This window comes from Homalodisca vitripennis, chromosome 5, assembly GCF_021130785.1.
Source record: "Homalodisca vitripennis isolate AUS2020 chromosome 5, UT_GWSS_2.1, whole genome shotgun sequence".
NCBI lineage: Eukaryota > Metazoa > Arthropoda > Insecta > Hemiptera > Cicadellidae > Homalodisca > Homalodisca vitripennis.
Genome location: NC_060211.1, coordinates 20568847 through 20581220, shown reverse-complemented (window position 1 = coordinate 20581220; position 12374 = coordinate 20568847). Strand labels below are relative to the sequence as shown.

The following is a 12374-nucleotide window of genomic DNA, read 5'->3' as shown; positions in this document are numbered from 1 at the left end:
TTGGCGCATTGATGATGATGTTGGTAACACCTGTCAATTACTAGTTGATTAACCTTATAGTATAATTAACATGTATAGTCATGGAGTGTAGTAACATTACAGCTCTGTGCCAGGTGATATTCGAGGGCCTAGCCAGCTATGAGAAGAACACAACAGCATCTTCAGCGACTTTGTTTGGCGCATTGATGATGATGTTGGTAACACATGTCAATGACTAGTTGATTAACCTTATAGTATAAGTAACATGTATAGTCATGGAGTGTTGTAACGTTACAGCTCTGTGTCAGGTGATATTTGAGGGGCTAGCCAACTATGAGAAGAACACAATGGCGTCATCAGCAACTTTGTTTGGCGCATTGATGTTGTTGTTGGTAACACATGTCAATGACTAGTTGATTTAACCTTACAGTATAAGTAACATCTATAGTCATGGAGTGTAGTAACATTACAGCTCTGTGCCAGGTGATATTCGAGGGCCTAGCCAACTATGAGAAGAACACAACTGCATCTTCAGCGACTTTGTTTGGCACATTGATGATGTTGAAGGCAGCCTGCTCCAACAATCCTGGTTACGTGGACAGACTCATAATCCCATTCATCCGAGTCATCCAGCGCATGGCTCGAGAACATCTTAGTGCTGCTAACACTGATTCTTCACCAGGTCTGTGCATTAAAGTGCTTAAATGTATTCGTGTTGACTAAATTTTGTCAATACTGAAAATTATTTCATTATAAAAAAATGATAAAATGTTTATAATTTATAATTTATATTTGTGTTAGTGATTAAATTCTTTAAAAGCTACAAATATTATTTTTATAGGTAAATATTTTATAGCCACCACTCACAATAAACATGTGTAAATGAGCGAATGAGCGATTAATTGATGGTTTTTGTTTGTTAGCCAGATGTATTTATGGCTCGATATTAACCCAGTGCTTTTCTTTCAGGTTGCCAATTTAAATTTAATGTCAGTTTTCTTCCATAAAAATCCATTTTTCTGATTTAATAGAAATAAAAAATATATAAATTTTTATCTTTAGAATTTGAGTTAGAAAACTTTAATAATCTTATTTTTAATTAGTTCAGAAGTCAGCTGTATAAAATTTATTGTGCTTTACTCTTTAATTTACCTTTTATATATTTGTCCTTAAATAGAGACTAATTAATGTAACAGTTACTTTTCAATAATAATTTTGAAAATTGCGTTAAAAGTTCTGGTATCAGTGTGAGAGCTGTTCACCCCATGATTTTAAATAAATAAGCCTGCACCAAAATGTATTTGACTTTAAATTTCAAGTATATACATTTATTTTATATGCAATGCTACTGCATCTTCAGGAAAATAGCCATTATCAGAGAGAAACTTGGAAAGTGTATAACATTTATATAATTCATATTAATTTTTATTTCACTATACATTTATCAAAATTGTAATTTTTTCTGTCTTTGATGTTTGATGCAAATAGATTAAAGCTTTAATCTGGTCACCAGAACAAATAAAACTAATTAAAAGTCTGATGGAAGACATTAATTACTTTTTTGTACTCTAATGAACTAACATTGCTAGAAATATTTAAAAAAAATATGTTGATTCTTTTGTTTGTGGTCTGATGCCAAACCGAAGACAGTGCCACATTAACTTGCTGTGTTGAGTTAAGTCTTTGATGCATCTACATATATAATTCTTTAACAATTTTGTCTTTAAAATGAATTTGTATATAGTTTGTGTTATTGCATTACCGATTAACCCATTGCGGAGCGTATTGTTTTGGCGTGCGGGCACGAATTAATTTACGGTCAGCGGCCGAACGAACAGCAATGGTGCGCCACATCGTATCGCTCGCTATTGTATACTAAAAAATTCAGCTGTGAAGGTATTCGTTCAGATGGGACATGGGCCTGCTGGGGTATCCGTGATGTAGGAACGATAACACGCGAGCAAGGTTCCGGGGTGGCAAGGATGATGTCTGAATCATAGTCTAAATAAAGCGGCTCGGGCGAAGCGATTACAACATCCGGGCCATTGTCTAGACTAAACCCGCCAACATGTACGTCTGCGTCGTTTAGTTCTTTGTCACTAACCTCAAAAGTATTATAATAACAACTGTGGAAAACACCCGATCGGAAGCAGAGAGTAAACTCATATGAATGATTTTTCAACTTCGACATACAACTGCGATCTGTAGGATATTTATAAAACTTTTGAAAACTCTAATCGTAGACCGTTGTTGAACACTCTTAGTTGACAAGTGAAGACGATCGCCCGATCTATCAGACATTACTAGAACTATTTGGATGGAAACTTAAAGCAGACCGCTTTTGCGACCTGAGCTCGTCATCGTGCTGTTAGGCCCGGCCGCTGCGTGACGAGCCCAGCTCGTCAGTGATCCGCAATGGGTTAATCTAAGAAAACTTATGTTATAATTATGTACTTAAACTAACACATTAGCCTTACATCAGCACTAAAAGTTTGTATGTGTCAATTTGCAGCTACAAGTGATCTTTTGATCCTGAGCTTGGATCTGGTGAAAAATCGAGTTGGGATTATGACAGTTGACACAAGAAAAACATTTATTGGGACCATTTTGGTCGGACTTATCGAAAAGACTCAAGACATTAAAGTTATGAAAGCCATTTGTAAGGTTAGTAAATAGAGTTTTGGATATTTCTCATAATTTGGAAATGTTTTCTAATTATTTGTGTATTTTAATATGAATTTAACTATCACTAATAGGTTTTTTTGAGTGTACAAAGCATGTTTTTAAGTAAGTATTGTTTTGATATATAATATAATCAAGTAATTTTTTGTAGCAAATATATTTTTGTATGAAAGCCCATACTTTAATCTAATTTTCTACATAATTGCCATCAATATTAAGGCACTTATATGTAAAAAATTCTTTTTTACTTTAATCATAGAAGATTGCCACCTGAATTAACACTGATTGCAACGTGATTATTTTAACGCTATTGTCGTTATAGCAGCGCTACCCTTCAAGATGCTTCTTCTGGTGAAAAAGCAAATGATAGTCACTTGTGCACTGGTTAATTGGGGCTGTTGGGAATTATCAAATTGTTCCTAGCAAAATGCTGTAATGAGATATTGAGTTCATTTTGCAGCGTGTGGACGTCTACAAGAAAACACGTTTTTAAATAAAAATGCCATAGAGAACACTTGAGAATTTGTTTAAATTTGAGGAAACTCTTCTGATAGTGAAGAAATTGTAAAATATCTGTTAGTTTTCATTCTTATCAGTCAATTTCTGCACAAAATTGTTGGTGGGAATAATCGAGGGCTATCCACTCCATTTCTCATCATGAACATTCTTTTAATAATCTTTGAAAGTTCTTACCTTTTTGAATGCCATTCCATCACTTGTAATGTTTTGTGCATACACTTAACAGTTTTGATCGTGAATTCCAACTGCTTTCACACGTGTTGCACCAAGAAAACGTTTAATAGCACGTACATCACACTCAACAGGGACATTTAACCAGCTGATTCTTAGGGGGCATTTTCTATTTGTTGATTCTCAATTGACGGGGGGATTTGAAATATGCATTAACAGATGTATTTTTGATTTTTGCCATAATTGCATCTGTGGTTTGCTACCAGTTGTAAGTATACAGTGCAAGCGCTACAGCAGTGGAATTTCAAAACAGTACTTACTTAACACTACAAAATTTCCTGATCGTAGGCCTGCACTGCATGTATTACTTTCAGAGTGTTCTGTTGTAAAATTATTTGAGGTTCAATTTAGCCAAGTCTTTAGATGACGAGCTTGGCCGAAAGTCTCATATAGAAATATTTTAATAACAGGATGAATTTTAACTCTCCGGTGCTCGCGCGGTTCACAGTAACGTGAGTGATCGCGCGGAGCACGATTGTGCTCCATTGACCTCTAATGATATTCTGCATTATAACCATATAAATCAGCATTAATATGACATGTTGGGTAAAAGAAACGTCCTGTACAATTGCTCAGATATAAATTAAAGTGTATTTTACAGGTTTAGGATAAAAAAGTGTGTTTTACAAAAAAAAAAAGTTATTATTACAATAAACTTTGGAAGCTTGCCTCTAGACTACGTCTTTATTCTAGACAATCAACACAGACACTTTGTAAATGATCAACACAAACCCATTTATAGCACTTTGAACATGATTTTCCTGGTTGTCTTGTTCCTTGCTCTGCCACACAGGTAGCACCCTTCCAGTTGTAGCAGCTCTGGCGGGCTGAGGTTGCGGTCGGACCGGTCTCTCGCTTCATCAGGGTGCAGCAACAGATTGCCTCTAGTTTTTGATCTGCTTTGGTATCATTTCTAGGGTCATGCGGTGTTCCATTTGGGGTTTCATCAACTCAAAAGACAGCTTTTTCAAAAAATCCAGCCTATTTATGAAGTCAAGATTTTGATTTGGCCTTGTATATTGTCATAGCGTTCACACCTCCCACATTTAGCAGGTGAAAAAAAAAAGAGTCAGAGGCCATCTTTTTGAGTTTCTTGCTGCCATCATACTGACGACACATTTTATCAAGAATGTCGACGCCATACTTAGTGTCGTTGTATGATGTTATTATCATGGGCTTCCTTTCATCTCCTGTTTCAGGGTCGATGCTTGCGTCGTCATGCATGGTGGAAATCATCAAAACCGCTTTATTCTTTTTGGGTACATAAGATACTAGAGTGCAGTCTTTTTGAAATCCAAAGATGCTACTCTTTACTTCTCTGTTTGAATCAGGTAGAAAGTTTGGTGGTACCTCACGTTTGTTTTTACGGAGAGTGGCAATAAGAGTTAGCTTTTTTACTTCGCGGAGTCGTTTGGCTAGAGGCACGGATGCGAACCAGTTATCACACGTGATGTTTCTGTTCGATCCCGCTATAGGCTCAACTAGTCGCATAACTAACTCTTGAGTGTTGTTGCTCCTATGGAATGGTCCAGCTGGCTGAGTGCCTACATAAATTTCAAGATTGGTTGCAAAAAAGTTAGTCGTAGAAACAAGAGCAAAAATCTTTATGCCATACTTAGCAGGCTTGCTTGGCATGTAAACCCTAAATGTGCAGTTTCCTCTGTAACCTACCAGCTGTTCATCAATTGTCAAATAATCTGTGGGTTTGTATTAGCTCTTACAATTTGATACGAACTTATCAAAAATTTCCCTGAAGGCTGCTAGCTTATCTACAGATTGTCTCACATCTCTACTATGAATATTGTCAAAACGTAGGCCATCGTAGAAGAAATCTAAACCTATTCAAACTCATGGTCAGGTAGATTGCTTCAACTCCAGTACCTGTAGTGTTGTCCCACATGTCAGTGACATTTCTTCTTCCTGCTTTCAGTGCACCTGCTAGGTACAATATTCCTATTAAGGCTTTTATTTCACGTGCATCAGTAGGTCTCGCATCTCTATCTCTTTGAAAATTATAGCCCTTACCTTACTTATGTAAATTGTTTGTGTATTCAACAATTCGTGTGACCATATTGTCATCAATGAAACATTCAAAGGCCATAGCAGGGGTATTGGCATTTCTGGCATTACCTTTGTGGTCCTGGACGGTGAAATACAGGAATGATATTGTGTCTAGGTGTTCGGGTCGCACGAGGAACTTGAGGGTCAAGGTACCATCTTGTATCCTTGTCTTTTCCTATGTAAAACTCAGGGTTGACAAAAGGAGCACCGTCTTCAAAGTCAATTTCATGGTCACTGCTTTCGTTTGAAGAGTCAACTTCTGTCTCTTCACCTCCATCTGATTCTTCGGATCCGACATCATCTTGAGCCTCAAACGTGATCGACTTCTTGTTCGTCTACATCTTCAACTCCAAAAACACTTTCATTGTCCTCTTCAGTTTCAGCCAACCAATGACGCAACTGTTCACGGTCAAGTGGGTCAACACGATCACGATGGTCCATTGTACTTTTTATTGAACAATCATTTATTTCATCATAAAAATTAATAAAAAGAAGCAGAAAACTAATAAAATAAAAAAACATATACAACCGATAAGCTAAGAAAAAAACAGTAACAAGAGTACTCGCGCGGAGCACAGTTGTGCTCCAAGAGCGTAGCGCTTAAGTAAATAATTCACAAAAATGCGATGCACGCTGACAGACGACTACAAACACACTGGTCGACAGAGGGTGAGTGGGGGTGACAGGTAGATGACCGCTCAAGGTCATCGGCGCTACCAACTGTCACCGACACCAAAAACAAAAATACCTGGAGCACAACTGTGCTCCGCGCGACTACTGGAGTGTTAAGAGAAGTATTGGTGCACTGAAAGCATTACTTGTCTATCACAGATGGTTGAAGAATGGATGAAGGTTGGCAAGAATGGGTGTGCATTGGCCGGCACATCTCAACTGAATGCTGGTCCTAGTCTAAGGGAAAAGTCCATTCTCCTGGTCAAGATGATGCAGTACGTGGAGAAGAGGTTCCCTGATCTGAACACACAATTCCTCGAGTTGGTTAACTCAGTTTACAGGTCAGAACTTGTTTCTCAGAAATCTTTATCACAAAACATGTTTATTTTCTATCAAATTTCACAAGAGTCCGAAGGTATAATAACCCTTAGAGACCCAATCAATGATATGGTTAAAGAATACCATTTACTGCACAGTAAAATCACTGGGGATTCAGAAGAATATAAGTATAATATATAAAGATATAATAGATCAAATATATAAAGAATATAACAAAGGTTCTGTGTGGGGGTTTTTCTCCAGATGTTGATGTCTTTTCCGAATGTGTTAAAGTACTACTATTTCAGTGTCGTGGAGAAAGTTAAAGGATGAGGCATGCGGATTTCTCAACGTAAAAACAGCTGACTTGTGTTAGAAATTTGTAACTTAATTTTGTCAGGACAATTTAAAGAATGATATTTAGATTTCACGTTTGAAAATTATCTTGGTATTTCAAATAATGTACATATTTCAACGAGTTTTGAAATTTTATTTGTGTGAAAGATTATATGTAATGCATTAACACGTTTGTTGCAGTATGAAGTGACTCATAGAATACTCTTACTTTTATTTGAAATCCTTAATGGATCACAAAACCTGTTTTATTTTGCCAAGCATATGTTTTTAACAGTATTTTACCGGTTTAATTGGGAATTGAAGCGGTAAGAGGTATATTTTATTATTACTACAATCCAGAATATCATTAAGTATGAGTCACGGGTGGCTCATGCCGCACATAAATTGTTTTTCTTACACAGTATTCCTTGTGTGGCATGAGTCACTCATGATTAAGACAGGCACAGTTGTTTCCTTTATTTGCACTGATTTCTGCTGTCATTGTCTCCTACGTTATTGCATCAGCTTCCAAGATACAGGGTAGATCTTTACGTTTTGTCATGTATTGGAGCTTTATTAAAAAATTTAATATTGGTTTAATTAAATATAAAACATTTGCGGTTAAAAGAGCGGACAGTTACAAAGTTAACACCGTACATGGTGGGGCTCCCTAATAGAATACAGTCTAGCAGAGCACTAATTTCACATGAAGTGCTCCAGCACTGACCGATACTAAAAACTATGAAGTGCAAAAGTCCACCATCTTCATGAGTCACCAGTGAGGTATATTTTATAATTATTACAAGAAAAGAGTACTATTATTACGTATTAGTCACTAGTGTCTCACGTTGCAATATGAGACAGTTTACTAAATTTAACAACCCAGTAAACATGTTAATTAAAAAGTTTCAAAACTATTTATTAGTTTCTTTCTTAAGTGTTTCAAAACTTACATATGATTTTTTACATTTTTTACGGCTTTCAGCGAAACCATCTCGAAGGAAAAATATTTAAAAAATGTTGAGGATAAAATTTTATAGAGGGTGAACAGTATACATATATACAAAAGATAAAAAATTAGCACTTTTTCTTAATTTTTCTCTACTGCTGACATTTTATAAAATTTTGTACCTAGTGTTATTGGAGTCTGTAGTTTATGACTGGAAACAATAAGTCATATGTTGAAGATGGAGCTTATATTGGCTACTGTTAACTTAATTACAGTTAAACACATAAAACCAATATTTAATACTTTTATTTTTGTGAGATCTTTCAATAGCAAGGCTATCTTTGTCAGACACATCACAAAAAGACACATCACGAAGATAGCCTTGCTATCGAAAGGCCTCACAAAAATAAAAGTATTAAATATTGGTTTTATGTGTTTAAATGTAATTAAGTTAAATAAGTCATATGTTTGGAAAAACTGACATTGGGATGATTTCAGCAGATGTATTTGTACATATTAAACAAAAGAGGTGTAATATTTTGCTTCAATTTTCCAACAATACCTTACAAGTGAAATGTTTGAAGTATATAAGTATTTAACAGTTGAAGATGAAGTACGAACTTTTTCCAGAGATGAAAGTTTGAAAACATCAGAGTTGACAGTGAAGCTGGAGCCAGCGTTTCTGGCAGGTTTGCGCTGCACCCAGCCTCAGATCAGAGCAAAGTTCTTTGAGATCTTGGACGGGTCGATGCGGCGGCGGCTGTACGACCGCCTGATGTACATCACCAGCTCCCAGAACTGGGAACCCATGAGTCAACACTTCTGGCTCAAACAGTGCATAGAGCTTATCATGGTCACTGCCACCTCAAGTGTGTATTGTTCAGTCAGTTTAGTACCTAGCATAATGACAAGTAAAACATTATTGTGTCTAATAAGCATAATTCTTAAACTGTTTTATTTATTATCCATCTCAATCACAATAAAAATTCACATATAACAATTAACTGTCATATAAATTAAAAGCAAATTATTTATTTACTTTTAAGAATATAAAAAGAAGGATTGACAACAATTATGTGAAATTTTAGTCATAAACCTGCAACAAGTAACAAAAAACAGATCCTTGGTGTAATGGAGATAACGAATTTTTAAGGGCAAAGTCGCGTCAGGTAGTTAGAAATAAAGGGTGTGCAAAAAATATGAGAGTAAAGACATGATCTGTAAAGTTTGTACATGAAATCAGTGATATTTTAATATATAAATTTGAATTGCCCGTCATTTTGGATCATTTCTGTGTTATTCTTTTAAATAATCTAATCGGTAATTAATTTGAAATTGTGATTAATTGTTAAAATCAAGTATTACTTTTATGGTACTAATTTATTTTCTACATTGTCACAATTGGGAATTACCTATTTTTAACTTAACCAATTTTATGAAAGAGTTTGCTGAAAAAGTTACTTCCAACAGCACAATATGGATTGTTAGTTTTAAATCTATTTCAAAATATAACTAGTTTGTAAAGTTGGTAAAGTTGTTATTGCAAGATTATAGTTTTAGGACGATGGAATGAATTAAATTACATTTTTACCCAATGTATAAAACACAAATCTTGACATTCAGGGAGTTCAAAATTGACGACAAAAATTGTCAGGTAATGTTGCATTATATTTTGATTCAAAAATTAATTTGATTAGATATTATAAGCATTTATTATTCCTTCCCTGTTATGGACATTGATAACAAATAAAAAGTGTCATTCATGATGGGAAAACATTTTATTTTCAGACAGTCAGATTCAGCTGGCCAGGGAATCAGGGCTGCTGCCAAGTTTATCATCTGTGATAGTGCTGGCAGATCCTGCTGACAGAGAGAACTTTTCGCTGTACACTAACGTCAAAACTGACGAGGCGACAGAGATTGATGCTGGTCTCCTTGACTCCTCACAGGTAAGGCAACTTTTTGATGACACTCGTATATTGTGCACTTCACTTCGTGAAACACTTGTTTTAAAATAACATTACAGTTTAAGGGTGTTGGTGGAAATAAAAGGGGTATATTGTATACCCCTTTTTAGCAATTACTTCACACGATAATCATAAATCTTCTTGCAAAAACAAATCATTATTTTCGTACTAATCAGAGGCATTTTATTTTATTTTGTGTATAATTACACATTACCACACATCATAAATGAGCTTTCCGGAAAGTAATAGATGTTTTGACCTATTTTTGTGGAATATGGAGTTATCGCTGCTATCTTGGTGTAAAATCTTTTCTACACTCTGTACGCATTCAGCTGTGTTATTGGTAGATTTTACTGCCTGTGACATGTTAAAATGCATTCTGATATAGAAAATTCATACACTTGTTATGTGCAGTTTATGATTAGGATTTAGACTAGGAAAAGAATATTGAATGAAGGACGGAATGAGGCAGTAGTGCATTGATTTAAAAAATAGCTTTTTTAATGTTGACTGTGGGAACTGCAACAACTGATGTGGTAGTGAAAATCAGCTGCCAATGTCAGCATGTTGTGTTGTAGTCTCATCTGATTGACTATGTGTTATCAAACAGATCAGTTATAATTGTTTTGTTCTGTATTTAGTGCATTTTTAACGTCTTTTTCCAAAAGGGGTTGGGAGCACTGGCCAATTTTCATTCCATTAGTTACACGAACTACTTCTTATTGTGTACATTTAAGAAAAATAACAGACATGCTTCCATGCACCTGCATGTTTTTACCATTATCTCAAAATGAATTATTGGTTTATATACCACTCTGAAATGCACTGTTCACAGTTTTCAATACTCAATCAGTAATGTTTTTAAAGAAATTACCCTCGAGTTGGCACGCACACTCTCTTTAATGGCAATGTCTTAGGGCTCCATTAATGTTTTATTTTAATGCTTATTCTATTTTAACCAATGCTTCAAAAGTAAAATACACACATTTTCTGTAAAAGAAACGTAAAAAAGGGTATTGTTTTTACTTTTTTTTGCAAGTATGTGATGTTGAAACAAGTAGAACTGTGTAAACTTTGGTAAAAACGATGCCTTGAACTGGATTGTGCAGTTGTTCTGTAGTGTTAAATATCTTTGAGTTTCTGTATAGCGGAATAGAGGAATTATAATTCTTACAGATGATCATCGTCAAACTCCGAAATTGGTATAATGTGCTTTTTTAATTCAGTAATTTTAAAGCATTTTACTTTAGGTTTTGAAGTAATTTTTTATTAAATTCTGAGTCCCAAATTTTCATCACTGTATTATTGACTACTATACATGTCATACAAGATGTTGGCTTTTCTAGCTTTAAACTATTATTGGTTGGGAATAAAATACACTGTTCCCTAATGTATAGTTATGAGCAATCTTGAATAATTTTATTTATAAATCTATCTTAGATTTCAACATAAAGATTGCTTAGTTTAACATATAAATACTTACTTACTTACTTACTGCCGTGGCTCTTGGTACCCAAGGTGGTACTTTGCCTCGCCAACACACTGCCTCCAGATCTCTCTATCCATTGCCTCTTCTTCCCTTCTTCCCAGTTTTCTTATGTCTCTTCTGATCTGGTCTCGCCATCTCAACTTGGGCCTTTCTGGTGGTCTTCTGCCCTCCGGATTGTTTACAAGGACGTTCTTGACTAAGGAGTTGTCCTCTATAATACTAGAGAGAGTAATTTTTTTACATTGTAGTTGAAATAAATCTGTACAGTGTTATTTTGCAGATTTTTTAAAGAATTAATTTTTAATCTCTTTTTAAGAGTGTTATTTAAAGTGTAAATGTGAACAATAAGTGTGAATTTTCCCTTACTCAAATGTGGAGAAGCCCATGTATAGTACTACTACATTACTAAAATTTTTATTACTAAGACAGTACTAAAAATGTTTTAGTAAGAAACATTTTTAATACTATTTCCAACTAAAAATACTGAAAACAGTAGTAACATTACCAAACACCCCTTGGACCTATTTTGTTTTAAAACTCAGTGCTGGTTTTCACAGGACGAAATGGAGATAGACTTGGAAGTGAAAGAAATAGATGAGGAAGCGAACCGGCGTACCACGCTGAACCAGCTGGTTGCGACTCAGGCCAAGTTCCTCGAGGAAGCCAGAGAAGTGCAGACCAGCCAATTGTTGAGTGCCATGACCCAACTCTGTCACATGGATACACAGTTGGCAGAAACTGTCTGGTTACAGCTCTTCCCTAGGCTGTGGGCGATTCTCAACAGTCGCCAACAAGAGGTGAACTGTTAATGCTGTTTAATAGTTGATTAGTAGTTTTAACTGTTCAACTGTTTTTACATGTTTCTTGCTAGATTTATCAATCCAATTCCTATTAGCTGCCTTCTAACCAATGCAGTTCTGTTTACTTAACATGAAAAATTATTCTTATACATTAAGTGTACCTATTTTTTGCAAAACTGTTTATTTTGGAAATAATATAATTTTAAGTAGATTATGAATGAAATGCCATAGAATTGTATTAGTAAACACTACCAAATAGTTTGCAAGGTCTACTATACTGTGGTATTTATTATTGACCACTTTCATTCATCTAATTACCACAAGTAAGATGTGTGGGAGGGCTGATTCTGTACAGTTTCCGCAGTTCTGGT

The 12374-nt window shown here is 35.2% G+C and overlaps 1 protein-coding gene across 1 annotated transcript in view; it reads left to right on the top strand.

Moving 5' to 3' along the window:
* The window catches only part of LOC124361819 (transformation/transcription domain-associated protein), a 117777-nt gene that overhangs the window by 65058 nt on the left and 40345 nt on the right, over positions 1-12374 (top strand). Inside the window, 6 exon segments of the mRNA XM_046815815.1 lie at positions 463-661; positions 2492-2643; positions 6304-6485; positions 8378-8616; positions 9536-9696; positions 11761-12000. Of these exon segments, the coding sequence (XP_046671771.1) occupies positions 463-661; positions 2492-2643; positions 6304-6485; positions 8378-8616; positions 9536-9696; positions 11761-12000 (1173 nt within the window).